Raw genomic sequence first — 18,350 nt, forward strand, 5'->3', positions numbered from 1 at the left:
GTGCAGGTCCTGGCCGCGGGGCGCTTCCTGCTCCGGAGCCGAGGATGGGCGCCCCCCCCCCTCGCCCCGCCGCCCGGCGGATCCCCTGTCCTGGACGTGGGCTCTGCCCCCGTGCTTACGGGAGGACGTTTTACACGGAACTGGAGGGCGAGGGTCACCACTCCTCACCTGCTCAAGTTGCAGGGCAAGCAGCTGGCACCCAGCACCCTGGGAAGACGAGCCCCAGACCTTGGCTCGAGTGCAAAGGAGCCTCCAGCGCTGGGGAACTCCGGATATCTCGGCCTAGAAAGGATCGCAAACCTGAGCCCTGGGGATGGGAGCGGGGAGGGCACTATTTTCATTCGTGTGACCGTGGGCGAGCCACTCGACCACCTGAGCGAGGGTGACTGTCTTGGGAGTGCTGGCTACCCTGTCTCCGAGGCCAAGGTGAAAGGGAAGTCAGGTGTGCAATGGGCACTGCATGAGTGCTGGCTTCCTGGCTGGGCCTCCCAGATGCCTAGGGGCAGTGAAGAATGCCTGGGGTGGGTACAGCTTGTCATGATCAGAGTGGTCAGTTTGACCAGAGAGATCTATTTGTCCCTTCCCCAGGGAGAGAGGGTCAGGATGAAATGTTCCTGTATGCATTCCTTCCAAGGGAGCGCTGGGGCCCCCTGAGTGTCCCTGTTTATCTCAAAGCAGTGCCGACTTCTTCTGCATTGCCCTTTCTTAGAAAAGACTTCAGAGGTATGGGATTGATTCTTAGAGACTCAACAGGAAACATTCCTCTGTGAGCCCTCAGCCAGTGTGTGACTTATGCCCATCCTGCCCTCCCAGGCCCTCACTGCCTGGCTCTGGGCTGTGGAGGGCTGGTTGGCAGCGCAGCACACCAGCCTGCTCTGTAGCATGAGGGTGAAGTCAGAAGTTAATGCCCTGGCCTAAGCCTGCATCCAAGGGTGGGCTTTTACCCCAGCCAGGCAGAATAGCCTAGGGCAGTGGTGGTAAACCTACCACCTGGAAGCCACAGCGGGCTGTTTGTATCATTGAAAGCTCTAAAAGGTTCGCCATCACTGGAGGGGTTACAAGGAGCTGAAATCCTAGCTGGCCACTTGCTGGCTGCGTGAAGCTGGACAGGTCAGCTGTCTCCTCCTCTGTGACTCCAGGAGAATAATGTGCTGGCCTGGGCGGGGGATAGTGGGGCTAAATGAGGGAAGATGCGAAAAAGCCCCTAGGAAGGGACCTGTGTCTGGGGTACACCATGTCATGGCTGTACCATGTCCTTAGCCTCACATAGGTGCCCATGAAGTTGAGACCCCACTCAGTATCCTCAGGCTGGGGGCCTGAGTTTTGAAGCTGGATGGACCCAGCTTTGGTTGCCAGCCGTCTGCTAGCTTTGTGACTGTGATTTCGGTATCCTGTCTGTGAAGTGGGCTCGGTGACGTCTCCGGCCCGAGTAGCTGTGGAATGAGAGGAGGCTGCACCTGGAAGTCCCTCAGCTTTGTTCCAGGGCCACAGTCTGGGCCTGATGATCGCTTATGCTAACCTCACTCTAGCCCAGAGGCCTCCCTCCCATGGATCCCCAGAAAGCGGGTACACCATGATGTGGTCAGATTTTAGACGCTGAAGTGTTCACAACTGTGCTGACAACCTGATTTTCTCAACTTACAACGTCAAGGAGTTCTTTGTAGTACTCTGTTCTCTCCCGCTGTCCTCCGGGTGACTTACTTCCACACTCTTTCTGTCTGCCAGCAGGACCTGCAGTGAGTGAATGACCTGACGCTCATGCTGCACACTCAGAAATCCTGTTCTGTTTCAGGGCTGCAGTCTCTTCTGCCATGGAGGGAAGCAGACAGATGCGAGTGTCTCGGCCGTACAAGATCAGTGAATCATCAAAGGTCTGTGAACGGTGCTCACCGCCTGTTTCTGGTTAAGTGTGCACAGGCTGACTTGGATTATTGGTGTTGCTGATCCCCATGACAACTAGCAGAGGTGGAAACAGACAAGGAGCAGACAGTGCAGTAAAATCAGAGGCGGCTTGGGACAAGGGATATTTGGGACACCCCGGCCAGGTTCTCATTTTCCACCGTGGCATTTCAGAGCATCCACTGTGTCACAGCTTGACTCACTTATTCTCTGTACCAGTGGCAGGAAGCTGATTGGACAGTATAAGTCCCAGTTGGCCGGGTGTGGTGGCCCATGCCTGTCATCCCAGCACTTTGGAGGCTGAGGCAAAAGGATCTCTAAGAGTTCAAGGACAGCCTGGGTTACATAGTAAGGTCAAGGCCAGCCTGAACTATATGGCAAGACCCTGTCTCACTCACACACATGTGCACGCACGCATACACAGACATACACACACAAGAGAAAGAACTAGGCATGGCCAGCTGGCTGGAATCTGAGCAGTCTGAGCCCAGGTATGGGGAACCCGACCTGAGCAGATTCTCGAGAGCATTTGGAGCAACTGTGATGCCCTTAGCTGTTACAGGTAAAGACTGGGGGCGTCACTGGAGGGACAGTCCCCATTTTCTTATGTCTCCTAGTTATAAACACTCACCGTGCCCTGTTTTCTGTAAAAGTGTCCCTTTGCTACATTGACATCTATAAAATTCATGATAGAAGCCGCCCACATGGAAGGAGGGAAATGAAGTAGGGAGGAAAAGAGTTAAATTTTATCTGTCAGATTTTAATATCTTAAGCAGTATAACAATGAAAAATGTTAATAATAATACTTGTTAATTTATGTTATTAATATTTTAAAATTCTTGGTGATAGATACACATGTTTCGTAATTATCTGGTACTTTTGAGTAAAAGAGATACTTATAAAACAAACAAAAACGTGTCCCTTTAGAAGATTTTCTTTTCAGTACTGAGGGTTGAACCTAGGACCTGTACACTTTGCTCCTGCATCTCCTGCCTTATTTTTATTTTTATTTTTTGTTCTGGTACTAGAATTGAACTCACGACCTTGCGTTTGCTTTGCAGGCACTGTGCCACTGAGCTAAATCCCCAGCTCCCCCCCTTTTTTTTTTTATCCCCTGCCTTTTTATTTCATTTTTTTATGTTGAGACAGGGTGTCATTAAGTTACTCATCTACCCAGGCTGGGCTCAAATGTGGACTCCTCCTGCCTCAGGCTCCCAGAGTGCTGGGATGACAGGAACACTAGAGATTATATGTTATGATTACTTCAGATCACGTGTTCTCAGGGTGACATACTGTCCCCAAGGGGGTGAATATTGGTTCTTGGAGTGCAGAAGGAATTTCATCCTTTCTGTTTAAAGTAGAAGCGTACCGGCATCCCCTAGGCAGACAGCAACGTGCAGGCGTGGCGAAATTTGGCATGGGGAGGTGGCTCTTACGACAAAGTAGTTTAAAAAGCTTCTTAGTGGAAAATGAGAGAGGAGCAGTGTGCTGGAGAAAGAGAACTGTGAGCAAGGGGACAAGGCCCTGCGGGTGCGGAGAGGAGAACACGCGGCGTCACTTGTGAGAGGGGCCGGCTCCCCGAGAAGGTCTCTGTTGCCAGGCCCTGCATTACTTGTGTGAAAACCCAGACGCTCTGGCTGCTCTCAAAGGGGCTTTGTTTCTGGCGCTAGCCGCTGAGACCGTGTCACTTTCTGAGTTTGATAGCGCTGGAAACCTTTGTCCTTGCCAGCCAGATTCTGAGTTGGTTCCTCGCTGAGCGGAGCTTTTAAAAATCATGTTTGCTAGCCATCGGTTGCTTGTGTTTGTTTTTTAACATTTTCTGAAGAAGTGTGTCCTTGCATTTCTAGACACAGAATATACCTTGTAGCCAGCACCTAGATGGGAAAAAATAAACTGGACTTGTGGGCACAGCCCTGTAACCCCAGCACTCACGGAGGCTGAGGCAGGAGGATTGCAAGTTCTAGCCCATCCTGGGCAACTCAGTGACTTAGTGAGACCCCCTCTCGAAATAAAAAGGGCTGAGGGTGGAGCTCAGTGGGACGTCAGGGGTTCAGGTCCCTGTACTGGAAAATCAGAGATGGGGAGGGAGGGGAGGAGAGAGGGCAGCAGTAGCCTTGGGACGCTCCTGTCCCTGTCTCTAACTGCGCCCTCCCTACAGGTGTACCGCTGGGCCGACCACCCCACCACGGTGCTGCAGCGGCTGAACGAGCAGCGGCTGCGCGGCCTCTTCTGTGATGTGGTGTTGGTGGCTGAGGAGCAGCGCGTGCCCGCGCACCGCAACCTGCTGGCCGTGTGCAGTGACTACTTCAACTCCATGTTCACACTGGGCATGCGCGAGGCCTTCGAGAAGGAGGTGGCACTGGTGGGCGCCTCGCCCATCGGGCTCAAGGCCGTGGTGGACTTCCTGTACGGCGGCGAGCTGGCGCTGGACGGCGGGAACATCGACCACGTGCTGGAGACAGCGCACCTGCTGCAGATCTGGACGGCGGTGGACTTCTGCTGCGAGTACCTGGAGCAGGAGGTGAGCGAGGACAACTACCTGTACCTGCAGGAACTGGCCTCCATCTACAGCCTCAAGCGACTCGACGCCTTCATCGACAGCTTCGTGCTGAGCCGCTTCGGCACGCTGTCCTTCATGCCGGCCTTCCTGCAGAGCGTGTCCATGCAGAAGCTGTGCCTGTACCTGAGCAGCAGCCAGGTGCAGCGCGAGTGCGAGCACGACCTGCTGCAGGCGGCCCTGCAGTGGCTGACGCAGCAGCCGGAGCGCGAGGAGCACGCCCGCCGCGTGCTGGAGAACATCCGCTTCCCGCTCATCCCCAAGGGCGACCTGCTGCACCGCGTCAAGCCGGCCGTGTGCGCGCTGCTGCCCCGTGAGGCCGGCTGCGAGGACTTCATCGAGGAGGCCGTGCGCTACCACAACAACCTGGCGGCGCAGCCTGTGCTGCAGACGGCGCGCACCGCGCTGCGCACGGACGGCGAGCGCCTGCTGTTCGTGGGCGGCGAGGTCTCTGAGCGGTGTCTGGAGCTCAGCGACGACACCTGCTACCTGGACACCAAGAGTGAGCAGTGGGTCAAGGAGACGCCGCTGCCGGCCCGTCGGAGCCACCACTGCGTCGCCGTGCTGGGCGGCTTCATCTTCATCGCAGGTGGCAGCTTCTCGCGGGACAATGGAGGGGACGCGGCCTCCAACCTGCTTTATAGGTATGACCCCCGCTGTAAACAGTGGATCAAGGTGAGATTAAAGGCGATTCTTTCTTTCCTCTCCAGGCCTCCTTGGTTCCCTTCGCCCAGCCTTGACCTCCCCTTCCTCCCTCCCCTGGGCCCTGACGGCTGTGCCACTGTGAGCAGGTGTGAGGAGGAAGTGGCAGCCACCTGCCCCACCAGGGCCGGGGAGAGGAAGGGCGGGTCATGTCCAGTGGCTCCTTCCCCACGTGCAAGAAGGCCCTGTGCCTGTACCTGGGCTCCAGCGCTGCGGCCACCGTCCCTGGGTGGCCCTTGAGCCCTTGGGATGTGGCCAGAGCAAATGAAGAGCCACATTTCCAGTTTTATTTAATTTTAACTAAACATTTTAAGTGTAAACAGCCACAGGAGGCTCTTGGCTACCAGATTGTCGTTCCTAGATTCCTCATGGCTCATCATCTCTGTGGGGCTTTGGTCCTGGAAGGGTTTTCAAGAGGCGAGAGCCGGGCATGGTGGCACAGGCCTGTAGTTCCAGCACATGGGAGGCTGAGGCAGGAGGACCACTGCGAGTTTGAGGCCAGCCTGGGCTACAAAGTGAGTTCAAGGCCAGCCTGAACTACATAATGAGACCCTGTCTCAAAAAGACAAAAATACAAACAAAACAAGCTGCAGAGCATCTGCTGGTCCTGGCTGTGGGGAGAGTGTAAGCCTAGACAATCGATCAGATCGCACCCCAGCTCCTCTGAAGGGTGGCTGGGGTGTTTTGCCGTGCCCACACCCTCTCCGGTGTCAGTTTCCACCCTTGAGAACTGGCGTGGCCTTGGAGGTTGGGGGACTACAGCCCAGGGTGACTGGCACTTCATGGAAGGGGTCCCCGTGTCCTGCAAACCCCTGTCCAGCACCCCCTCGAGGAAAGCCAATTCCTACCTTTATACTCACAGCTCCTCATTGCTGCAGCATGGGTTCTGGGGGACCCTTCCCTTTTATTCCTGAAAATCAAAACCCAAGGCCAGATCCCCTGCTTGGAAGAGCTCCAGCTTCAGAGTCAAATCTTAAAGCTTTGTGTGGGTGGTGGCCATGACGTGTGGTCTCCTGTGTGTGTTCTGCTGAGACTATTCAGAAAACAAGAGCCAGGTGTGGTGGTGCACACCTGTAATCCCGCGTGATGGGATTCATCTGTGAGGCTGAAGCAGGAGGATGGTTGCAAGTTCGAGGCCAGTTTGGGCTACAAAATGAGCTTAAGGCCAGCCTGAACTGCATGGCCAGACCCTGTCTCAGCAGAACAAAAAAAAAAAGCAAGGAAGACTGAGTCTTCTACTTGTACACTCTGTCCAGTGCCACTTTCTGCTGTTAACGTGGACAATTGTCATCGTTGATGTTTAAAAATAGCTGCAGTTGCCCGGCGTGGTGGCACATGCCTGTAATCCCAGCACTCGCGAGGCTGAGGCAGGAGGATCGTGGTGAGTTCAAGATCAGTCTGAGCTACAAAGTGAGCTCAAGGCCAGCCTGAACTGCATAGCGAGACCTTGTATCAAAAAGAAAAGAAAAAACGAAAACAGAGCTGAGGCTGGGGTGAGGCTCCGTGGTAGATACAGTGGGCGCCCAGCACAGAGCCCGGGCTCCATCCGAAGTGCTGTGAAACAAATCTGATGGAGGGGAAGAAGGCAAAGATGATTTTTTTTGAATTTCAGAAAGCTGCTAAGTTGACAGTTCTGAACTGTGTGTCCTACACAACCTTAGTCCACCAGGTTGGTCACGTGGCCAAACAAGTTCGGGGAGCCATGGGCCCGCACCCCCTTGGGATGCGCATGTCCTAAGAATCCCAGGGTCTGCCAAGCTGCTCCAAAGGTCCCTGTCTTTCCTCAGTTGAAGTCCTGTTCGCCTGTCCACTGTCACACCCTCCTGGGCCGTGGCCTCTGGGCACTCAGTTGGAGGTCCCAGAGCCAGGTGAGAGCGGCTCCCTGGTCGGGGGAAGGTACAGGTGTCTCGCCTCTGCAGGTGGCCTCCATGAACCAGCGCCGCGTGGACTTCTACCTGGCCTCCATCGAAGACACGCTGGTGGCCGTCGGCGGCCGGAACGAAAACGGAGCACTGTCCTCTGTGGAGACCTACAGCCCCCAGACGGACTCCTGGTCCTACGTGGCTGGCCTGCCGAGGTGAGTCAGGGCTGCAGCTCACTGCTCCAGCCTGACATGTGTCCGCTCGCTTTCTGCCTGTCTTGGCCTCAGGTCTGGGGGACGTCCCCTGGCTTCTCACACATAGCAGTAGGTAGGCTGGAAGGGAGAGCCCCGGCGCTGGCTCAGGCTGCCCGAGGGCAGGTGTAGGCCCGGCCACCCGTGAAGCCCCCAACTCTGAGTCCGGCTCGCTCCTGAGATCGCAGGGCTGAGTGCTCAGTTGGGATAGTGAGGACTTGTTGGAAGACCCCATGGGGTCTGGGCAGGAGCGCGAAGAGGTGAGGAGTGGGCCAACAGCGTTGCTCATGGGGCCTCCCAGGGCACCTGGCGGGACTCCCGGCACAGTAGCGCGTTCCTTCCTCCTCGCCCCACAGCCTCCCGCTGTGTTTACAGAGCATCCCTCGTCCTCGCGAGGTGGGCAGAAGGTCCTGGAGCACGCACTGTGGGAACCAGTCCTGGTGTCTCTGGAACTTGGTCTCCGAGAGTGAGAGGGGTGTGTGGGGCCTGAGGACCCGTGACTTAGTCACATTTGGGGTGTGAGTCCCAGCCCCTCAAGGCCCTAGATGACAGGTCCAGGTAGGAGTTCTGGCAGCCCGGGAGCAGCGTCCTGATCCTCGCGGACAAGCCCTGACTGTTATAATCAGCACGGCGTGCAGAATCCCGGCTGGGCCCATACGCCATCTCCTGGAAGCCAGGTCCCTGAGTGGGGCGGCTGAGGGGCATGGCCTCTCCCCTGGTCCCCTGAAGTCTCAGTGCTCTGTCCCCCACATACCAGATGGGGGAGTGGAGCCTAACAGTGCGGTCGGTGTGCGTATGAGCGTGGCAGGAACCGCATCGGAGCCTGGCTGTTTCTGAGTGGATCTTGCGTGTCCACATCAGAGTGAACACACCCACTGTGTGACTGCAGGTGCGCGTGCGGTTCTTTGCCTTCCTAATCCTCGCCTCCGCTGTCAGGGGCCTCTCTGTCACCGAGAGCCCCACCCAGTCACCTCTGTGCCCCTGGGCTCAGCTTTTGGGCACGCTGTCCCTGACCTAGCCCCCTGCATCCCTGCCTAACTCGGTCATTGCTGCCCAGAACATCATGATGTCATTCCCTGGGCTGCTTCTTTTAACCTTTAATTTTGGTTTGTTTTGTTTACTTTTTTATTTTATTTTTTGGTTTTTGTTTGGGTTTTTCAGACAGTCTCTCACTGTCGCACTCAGAGTCACAGTCTCACAGTCTCACAGAGGCAGACTCACAGTCTCGCTCTCAGGCTGGCGTGGAACTTGAAGTGATCCTCCTGCTTCAGCTTCCTGAGTGCTGGGATTACAGGAGTGAGCCACTATGCCTGGCTACCTTTTAAGTTCTTTTTTTTTTGGGTTTTTTTTTTTGTTTTTTTTTTGGTTTTTCTCCGGTACCGGGAACCGAACTCACGACCTTGTGCTTGCCAGGCAGGCGCTTTGCCACTGAGCTAAATCCCCAGCCCCTAAATTCTTTTTCTTCTCGTTTTCAGTAAACTTCTTTAAAATTTTATTTATTTATTTATTTATTTATTTATTTATTTATTGTCTTTTTGAGACAGGGTTTCAGTATGCAGTCCAGGCTGGCCTTGAACTCGTAGTGATCCTCCTGCCTCAGCCTCCCGAGTGGTGGAATTACAGGTGTGCGCCACCACACTTGGCCTTTAGGTGTACAGAAAGTTGAGCAGAGAGCACCGGGTTCTGCATGTCCCTCCTCACACGCACAGCCCACCCTCAGCCTCCCTCATGGGCACGTCCCAGAGGTGTTGCTGAGGAACCCTGTGTGGCAGGTCCACCCGTGTGCCACACGGTCACGTGTCCCCATTAGTGCCCAGACCCCCTGACCTAGCCCTGTGTTGCCTCCACCCCCTGCCCCCAGCCACTGTCTCCAGCTTTGTCCCTCTCAGGGTGTCCTCATGGTTAACTCTGTTCCTTCCTCCTGGAATGTCATCGGGTCAGGTACGTGTGCCTGAATAGCACTTTGTCTCGGGGTTCCCAGCCACGGCAGGAAGGGTCCCGGCCAGGTCCATGCGGGGCTCCCACATGGGGAGATGGACGTTTGGAGAAGAGTGAGGCCGGGGCCCTGGCCAGGTGTCCTGACCACAGGCTGTGGGCTCACCTGCCTGCTCTCTTCCTTTTGTCCATCGATGGCTGGGTCTGTAAAGTGCTCATGGGAGCTGCGTGTGGTGGCCCACAACTGTAATCCCTGCACTGAGGAGGCTGAGGCAGGCGGATCACCTCGAGTTCAAGGCCAGCCTGAACAACATAGCATAACTCTGTCTCAAACAAAAAATACTCACAGGGCACCTGCTCCCGGCCTTTCCTCCTTCAGTCCTCACAAGCCCCATGGGGCAGGTTGCTTCATCTTACTGAGGATAACACTGAGGCCCCAGCTCAGGCAGGCGAGGCCACTGAGCCCCACCCTGTCCTCGGTCTCCACAGGTTCACCTATGGCCATGCAGGCACCATCTACAAAGACTTCGTGTACATCTCAGGAGGCCATGACTATCAGATCGGCCCTTACCGCAAGAACCTGCTGTGCTATGACCACCGCACGGACGTGTGGGAGGAACGGCGGCCCATGACCACGGCGCGCGGCTGGCACAGCATGTGCAGCCTGGGCGACAGCATCTACTCCATCGGCGGCAGCGACGACAACGTGGAGTCCATGGAGCGCTTCGATGTGCTGGGCGTGGAGGCGTACAGCCCGCAGTGCAACCAGTGGACGCGCGTGGCGCCCCTGCTGCACGCCAACAGCGAGTCGGGTGTGGCCGTGTGGCAGGGCCGCATCTACATCCTCGGCGGCTACAGCTGGGAGAGCACAGCCTTCTCCAAGACCGTGCAGGTGTACGACCGTGAGGCCGACAAGTGGAGCCGCGGGCCCGACCTGCCCAAGGCCATCGCGGGGGTGTCCGCCTGCGTGTGTGCCCTCAAGCCTCGGCTGGAAGACAAGAAGAAGAAGGGCAAGGGCAAGCGGCCCCAGGACCGTGGCCAGTGACCCTGCCACCTCCTGGCACCCCGCAGCCACCCCACCCCGTGTCTCCTGAGAGCCCTGGTCAGGCCGTGTGCTCCTTAACCGCAGCTTTCTACTTTTATAACTTTCGCTATTTCTATGATATCGCAGCCGCCAGTTATGTAGACTTTACGTAGCATCCTGCTTGAATAATCACCCCGGGGCCCAGGCAGTGTGCACTGTTCCCCCTGACGGACCACCTTCCACTGGGGCAGGCACACGGGGGGCTCCTGGCCTCCCCGGAATAGTGCACACCTGAGGAACACAGCAGTGTTTGTAGTGAAACTTGGGGCCTTGAAGGACATCACATTCAGGGCTTCCATCTTTGAAAAGTATAGATTCCTGGGTCCCACCTCAGAACTGTCAAATCTAAAACCACCAGGGAAGAAGCCAGGCATGGTGGGAGGCTGGGAGGCTGAGACAGGAGAATCACCACAAGTTGAGGCCAGCCTGGGCTACACAGTGAGTTCGTAGCTAGCCTGCATTACACAGTGGACCCTGTCTCAAAACACTTAGATAAATAAAATTACTGGGGAAGCCCCAAGACTATTTTCACCAGTTCCTTGAGCTCGGAGCACCGGCCCTGTTCGGGAGTCACCAAGAAGGCTGTGGATGGAGACGCAGACCCCATGGACAGTTGGGTGAGGCGTGAGGACCTCTCCAGGAGCCGCGCCTGTTGTTTCTGAACAACCATTTCTCCTGCCTGGGAATCTGTAGATTCTAAAAGATTCCAGGTCACCAAGGAAGGAAAGAAGAAATGACACAAAGCTCTAACATTATTCTGTAATTTGTGCTTGCTTTTCCGCTGCCCTAAACTTACTGGCTCTCCTGCCAATGGAGTGAGCTCCCCAAATCTACTTTTCTTTTCTTTTCTTTTTTTTTTTTGATACCAGGAAACAAAACTCAGGACCTTGCACTTGCCAGGCAGGTGCTGTACCGCTGAGCTTCGTCCCCGGCCCCCACATTTATTTCTCAGGAATGGAAGAGTGAACATGTGTCATTTCCTCTGGCTGCAGGGCGGGGCTGGAGCCCTCGGGGAGGCCAGTGTGTCCTGGCCCTGGACCTGCTGCTGAGCACTTCTGCCACGCAGGGCAGACTCCTCGGTGAGCGTGACTCTGTCTGTCATTCCCGAGTGGCAGGGTCAGGTGAGCTGACTGCCAGGCTCCTGCAGGTGACACCTGTCCTTCCGCCTCAGCCATGGACACACGTCCGGCTCCGTTGCAGATCTGCGGCTGCACCGCTTCCAGAACAGGCCTTGCCGCGGACCACCTCTGCTGACCACCCTTGGACTGTGGCGGCTGCGGGCCCACTGGGCGCAACGTGAGAGCTTGGATGTGTGTGGCAGGGCTGAGTCCTGAGCCCAGGGTGTCGCCGGCAACCTGTCCTTCAGTAGAGAACTGACTGCGAGGTGAGGCATCGAGAGTCATTGTGAGCCCCCGAAGAAGCAAAACCGCTTCATTCCCCTGCTGCTGTCTGTGCCAGCTCCTCCCGGCGAGGCTGCCTTGCTTGGGATCGGCTGCGGTATCAGCCAGGAGAGGCACGGGCCGCTTGGGAGCCACCCGCCTCAGTCCCTCGTCATCTGGCAAGCAAGGTGCCTGTTTAGTGATCGGCGTGTGGCAGTCCCAGAGTGGGGCGGTTCTGAGAGGCACCCACACCGACTGGAGGGCTCTCGGCCCCGTGCCGAGCCCTGCGGCCTGGGTGTGTTAAAGGCTCTGAGAAGGCCTGCATTCACTGCTCACTGCCTAGTTAGCTTTTGTGAAGCGCTCTGAGCCTGGTGCCCTTCATTTCATTCGTAGTCCCAGACCTCCGTGAAGAGTGTTGGGGAAAAGTTTGACTGCCTGAGGGCCGGCAGAGGGCACAGTGTGGAGGGCCTGCTGTCTTTGCCAGGCTTGGCTCAGCCCTCGCATGGAATCTTACGGCAGCCGGTGCACACAGGGTGGCCTTGACCCCGGAGCCCCTGAGGTTTAGCTTAAGCCAGTTCTCCCCATTTTTGCTGCTGGGGCTTGCCGAGGACAGGGCTTGCCTGGGACAGCTCTGGCCTTGCTCCTGATTTTCTGGTGCCTCGTGGGACCCATGCAGCATCCTGCTCCTGTACTTCGTGGAGTCTCTCCTGGCACTGTTGGCGCAGTTTGCCGTTCAGGTGTAGAACCTAGTGGCGTTGAGGCTGAGAGTGTCCCTGTAGGGAGAGGATGGACATGTGCGTGGCAGCTCGTGGGCTGGTGACAGCTGGAAGGTTTCCAAGCCTGGGGGACTACCTGGGTCAGCTCTGTTCCCTGGGCTTTGAAGCTGGGAATTCACTGTCCTGTGTGATCCAGCTGGGTGGAAGGGTGGGCAGAGTGGTGGGCTGGGCAGAAGTCGGTGGCCTTGGGAAACATGCATTTGGGCCACCGTGGCAGCAAACCACTGTCAGCAAAACACCACGTCTGCCATTGCATTAAGCTGTCCGTAATCCCAGCACTCAGGAGGCTGAGGCAGGAGATCGCTGCAAGTTGGAGGCCAGTCTGGGCTCTGTAATGAGTTCAAGGCCAGCCTGAACTACACACCGAAATCCTATCTCAAACTCCCTGCACACAAAAGACATAAACTGTCTGTGCTCTGCGCTTTGTGGAGCTTTGAGAAAGCCTGGATTGTTTTTCCTTGACGTTTCAAAATCAGAATGGCTTTTATTCAGGTTTGGATTTTTCTTATTAACAGAATTAGAGGGCTGGGGATGTGCCTCGGTGGTAGAATGCTTGCCTAGCATACATGAGGCCCTGAGTTCAACCCCCGGTACCACCAAGAAATAAATAAATAAATAATAAAAGACTTAGTTACAGCTTTGTGTTAGCGTAGGTCTGGCCCTCATCTAAGTTGGGACCCTGTTGGCATAAGACACGTGTGACACCAAAAGGAGCAGAGACTGGGAAGCTGACGAGTGCTCATTATCTGCAGGGGTCTTTCTGCTGAAATGTACATCGATTGGCCAGATGTGGTAGCATGTACCCAAAGTCCAAGCTACTTAGGAGGCTGAGGCAGGAAAATCTGCTTGAGCCCAGGAGTTTGGGGTCAGCCTGGGCAGCATAGCAGGAACCATCGCCCCGAAGAGATTCTGTGTATAAAATCAGGGCGACCCTATTGTGCTTAGCCCTCAGCTAGCCAGCCTAACACTCTGCTGTTGTATTGAGTCTCCCAGCAGGACTCTCACACCCCCGACTGGGGCGAGAACAGGTGTGTATTTTCTGAATGCCCCGCCGCTTCCCTCGAGCTGTCCAGTGGCTCAGGGGACTCTGGAAGTTAACTCTGAGTTTGGCAGTGGGAAGGCAAACGCCAAAGGCCAGTGCGTCCATCCTCTGAGGCCATGACCGTGGTCGTAGCTTGGGGGAATTACCCCGTGGCTCCAGGTACCTGGCCCCTTAGCCAAGAGGGATCTTCCGGTGATGAGCAGCTGCAACCCAGGCTGCCCGGTGTCTCTTGGATACTGTTCTCTGAGGGGTAGTGGCTGGCATCTGGCCCCAGCCTAATCTTCTGCAGCTTACGTGGGACAGCTGCACGGGCGCCTGGACACCTAACCCTGCATCTGCCAAACCTGGCTGTTTTTAGAGTTTTTTGAACTGTTTTGATACTTTTTGATACAATTTGCTAACCACCATTTTGTAGCCCACCTGCCAGAGCCTCTACCCCTTGGCACCCCCTGAGTTTGTCTGGGTGAGCAGTGTCCTTGGCCAGGCCCAGGACTGCTTCTGTGGCCTTGGCTTTGGTGAGCTTGCCCATCTCCGTGGTTGCACTGGGGCTACACAGAGCTGTAAGTGGGACTGTCCCGGGCCTGATGGACCAGAGGGCAGGGGACACCCTCCCAAGGGTCTGCATTTCCTCCCGCGCGCTGCCTCTGTGCCATGTGGCATCGGAGGGACTCCCACAGGCTGGCTACGTGTCCCCTGCCTCCTGTGGGTCATTTCTCCGTCAGGTGTGCCTGAGGTCTGGTCTGTTCCCTTCCACCCCTTCTCTTAAATACATAAAAGCAGTGAACCACTCTGGCACTTGGTAGACACGCTGTCCTCAGTGGACGGGTTGTTCATTTCTTTTTGTTTACATGGGTAGAATTGATGGATCCTGAGGGGGCTGCAGGTGGCAGGCTGTTGTCCTTTGGTTGCCTTGGTCGAAAGGCAGCCAAATGAATGTACAATTTTTGGCCATGGAGGGACAGGCAGAATATGCCCTTCCCTGTCGGTTTTCCTTAAGAAAAGCAACACCAGCTTGTAGAAGCTATGGGCAAGCTGTGGTCCAGGTTTCCTCGTAGGGAAAGCGGGGGACGGTGCTTTGGCTTAATCATCAGCCATCATCCCTTTATAAATTAGTTAGGATAGCTGAGGATTAAGGAACTCATTGGTTACGTTCTGGTTACTAATGTCACTGAAGCCTGTAATTTGTGTTTATAATTTGTTGCTTTTCATATTCGTAATTTTATGACATTCAAAGTTTTTCTCTTTCTCTTCTAATTTTCTGCACAATGCTTTCTTTTCTTTGTTTTTAATTCCATACAGAGTATTCAATTCCTGCAAACACATTAAAGTAATTTGCCTGCTAGGGTATGGTTTATTTTATAATTACATTCCTGGTCTCGTGTAGTTATTGTAACTATCTCTATTTTCTCTGCCCCTTATATATGAGGCCCAGCTATCATTTTTAAATGAATCAGATTTCCTTTTAGTGTTACGGGAGCCTGGGACATTTTGATTCAGCTTTTATTATGCTCCTAATTACTGTGTTTACCTTGGAATTTCATTCAGATCTTTGATTGCAGCGCTAAGTCCCCTGACCTGAAATGAAAACCATTCACTTAAATTGTGTCAATTGGGGTAATTTGATTTGAAAGGAGAAAAGGAGCCAAAGGAAACATAGTGTCTGGCAGGCGATTTGCTTCCTTCATCAGGAAGGGGTTGGAGCATTGTGTGGGGACAGAGGCATTCTGTTCCCGGGCCTCAGGACGGGGTGCCTCCCTGCCCACGGGGGTTGGTAAGGCCACCTGCAGACACGGTCACCTCTGTGCCCCTGCACACCTAGCATGCAGGTAGAATTTGCCGTGGGCCCACTGCCCGGGACACTGGCTGCCCGTTGCTAAACTTCTCACCTGGCTGCATTTCTGCTTCTGGAGACCCTTAGCCAGGGTGAGATGCAAAGCTCAGGGGAGCTACTGCACCAGACTCTGACCGACCGCGCGGCCTGGCCAGGTGGCGTCGTCCTTGTGTTGTCACGTTCTCTGGAAAACAGGACCTGTGGTAAGGGCTTGGACACAGGGGGGCCCTTTGAGGGAGGTGCTGACAGGACAGGACAGAAGAAAAGCTGGGAGCCAAGTGCTTGGTCCTTTGCTGCCAAGCAATGCTGAGAGCAGTCACCACGATTTCCGGCGCCAAGGAGCCTGGGCTTCAGCGGGCCCAGCTCACAGCTCCTGTCACAGTGAGGGTGGGACACACAGGTGGCTCCTCCGGCCTAACTGCGAGGACGGTCAGCTGCGCTCCAGCGCCTGGCCTCCTCTCTCCCTTCCCTCGCCGCTTTTCCCCTCCACCCGGTCCGCATCCGGGTTCCTTACACAGCAGCTGAGGCGCCAGAGCAGATACTGCGGGCGGCTTGTCCCAGCCCAGCCTCAGAAGCCACGGGCCGCGCCTTGCCTGCGTACCTTCCCCCGGTCGTCACGAAGGCCCCGCGGGCTCAAAGGGGACCCCGCTGGCAGCTCTTGCTAGGGGTGTGGCCGTGCCCAGCCCAGCACACCGAGCGTCCCGAGCCCGCTGCGGAGCGCCCAGGCCCGGCAGCCCCTGCGCGTGTGTGGTGGAGCGAGCAGTGTGACGAGAGGGCACTGCCCGCCCAAAGCCAGCCTGAGCCGGCAGGGGAGGCCGCCGTGGCCTTGGCTGGACTCAGGAGGGCCACGGGCAGACCCCTCGGCCCCTGTGAACAACTCAGGAAAGACTGTGCCCAGACGCACAGTGAGTGCAGAAGGCACGCCAAGGAAGCCCTTGGCCTCGCTCTGCCACCGCAGAGACGGCTGTCACCTTAGCCAGAGACCGCACGGGCCAGGCGGGGCAAGGGCAGAGCGAGCCGCGCTTGTGGGTGGAGGCCACGCCTATGCCTCGGGTCCCGCCCACCGCCTTCAATCCCGACCAATCGTGACGCGCCTCTGCACCCAGGAGGCTGGGTGCCAGGCGATGCCACGCGCTGAAGTCCTGAAGTCTGGGTGCAGCCTCTGAGGCCCGCCCTCCCGGAGGTCTAGCTAGCAGGGGATTTTCTGTTTTTAACCGCGTGGTGGAGGAGCAGGAGGCATGGACAGGGCACAGGCTGGGCGTGGAGACGTGGGCAGGTGGAGCAGGAAGGGCAGGAGGCCCTGGGATTAGGGCGCCCTCCGCATGCCACGACCCGGAGCCCCCTGAGAATCGGGAATCGGTTACACCAGGCTCGTGGCTGAGGCCTCAGCCACTTAACTTTGCCTTGTGCTTTCATGGGGTGGAATTGGGTCACGCATGGCACCACTTCCTGTGGAGGGGACCGGACACCTGGCTGTCAGAGCAGCCGGGTCCAGGGATGCCTGCTGCGGTTTGGACACCGCCGTACCCAAGGCAAGTTGTCAAAGACTGGTCTCTATCTTGGCCCCGGGGGGCGGGATGTGGAGCCTTCGAGCCTGGTGGGAAGCGGTCAGTGGGCCTTGCTTTAGAAGGAGGCTGTGAGGTACCAGTCTCCTCCTCCCACCCCAGCCATCCCAGCCCTAGGACCTGCCGCTCCACACGGCCCGCAGCAGCGCTAACCATCCAGGGACTGAAGCCTCAGCCAAAATAAACATTTCCTTGTGCTTAGAGAGAGTTTACTGGGGATCCAACCCAGGACCTTGGCACTGAGTACATCCCACGTCCCCCTTTTTAACATTTTGGAGACAGAGCCGTGCTAACCTGCCCAGAGTGAGATCAAACTTGTGGTCCTCCTGCCTCTGCCTCCCAGAATGCTGGGATTACAGGTGTGCCGCTGTGCCTGCTACCAGTTCCTCTTTTTAAATTGATCTAACTCAGGTATTTGTTACGGTAATGGAAAGCTGAAAACACAAAGCTTCTATGTTCTTTCTCTTAAAAATTAACATACAAAGGCCGAGTGTGGTGGCACACACCTGTAATCCCAACACTGGGGAGGCTGAGGCAGGAGGATCACTGCAAACTGGAAGCCAGGTTGGATTATATAGAGAAACCTTGTCTCAAAAATCCAACAACAAAAAAATTAAAGCCCATCTCAGCCGGTCTTTAGTGGTCTCCTGAGAGCTACAGACTGCGAGCTAGCGTTCAGACGGCCCTGCCGAGATTCTACTGAGGCTGCGGAGATTCTACTGAGGCTGAAGGAAGCGAGGAGGCGGTTCAGGGCTGCGTGATCGCAGGGCCCAGGGCGTCCTCCAGGGGGCGCTGAGGAGCAGCGGGACCAGCCACTGCCCAGCATCTACGGAACCTGTTGGAGAAACCCCTGGCTTCGACCTGGACAGACCCAGGCAGCCAGTCCAGGGCGGGTGGGATGAGCCGGGCCGGCCCGGGCGCTTTAGCAAGCCCTCCCACTGACCACTGCTCTGCAGAGGCAGCCGCCCCTTCTCTCCCCTGGCCTCCCTGGGCGGAGTCCCTGTCCATCTGCCAACCGTGCCAGTTTGCTCCGGCCGAGTCCTGAAGCCCAGGCTTCCCCCAGGTCAGCACAGGCTGCTGCCCATACCGAAGCTTCCGGCTGGAGAGGGCAGGCAAGGCCGGCGTCCCTCTGCAGAGCCCGCACTGCCCTTTTCTACGGAAGCGGCAGGCAGCCTGGGCCGCAGGGCGCTTGAATGGGCTGCTGCATCTGCTGGCTCTGTGGCTCGCGTTCGGTCCGGATCGCCTTGCAGGCTCGCTGCCATAGCGATTCATCCGTCCAGCAGCCCTGGCGTCCAGGATGCTAAAAATACAGAGCGTGATTTCCAGCACAGGGTGCTCTGGGCCTCTTTTGTTCTAGGCTGAAATTCAAGAGCCTGGGGTTCCAGCGGGAGCGCACCGCCCGCAGCACCAGACAAGGCCTGGTTTGGTGGTGTCTCCTGTTTGAGATTGGAGCTTGGCGACCGGATA

General features: G+C 56.4%; 1 protein-coding gene across 1 annotated transcript; it reads left to right on the plus strand.

Moving 5' to 3' along the window:
* The first annotated feature begins 1,080 nt into the window (after positions 1-1,080).
* Positions 1,081-14,854, plus strand: Klhl36 (kelch-like family member 36). Its single transcript, XM_005410963.2, has 4 exons — positions 1,081-1,871; positions 4,058-5,131; positions 7,078-7,235; positions 9,696-14,854. The coding sequence occupies exons 1-4, from the start codon at positions 1,812-1,814 to the stop codon at positions 10,249-10,251; spliced, it is 1,848 nt and encodes a 615-aa protein (XP_005411020.1). The 5' UTR covers positions 1,081-1,811; the 3' UTR covers positions 10,252-14,854.
* Positions 14,855-18,350: the final 3,496 nt, after the last annotated feature.

This window comes from Chinchilla lanigera, unplaced genomic scaffold (assembly GCF_000276665.1).
Source record: "Chinchilla lanigera isolate Chin_1 unplaced genomic scaffold, ChiLan1.0 scaffold00140, whole genome shotgun sequence".
Classification (NCBI taxonomy): Eukaryota; Metazoa; Chordata; class Mammalia; order Rodentia; family Chinchillidae; genus Chinchilla; species Chinchilla lanigera.

Excerpts from the sequence above, each read along its gene's own strand:
- Klhl36 (XM_005410963.2), top strand. The coding sequence starts at position 1,812 with ATGGAGGGAAGCAGACAGATGCGAGTGTCTCGGCCGTACAAGATCAGT. Across the intron at positions 5,132-7,077 it reads GCTGTAAACAGTGGATCAAG|GTGGCCTCCATGAACCAGCG; the intron begins GTGAGATTAAAG and ends TCGCCTCTGCAG. Across the intron at positions 7,236-9,695 it reads TACGTGGCTGGCCTGCCGAG|GTTCACCTATGGCCATGCAG; the intron begins GTGAGTCAGGGC and ends CGGTCTCCACAG.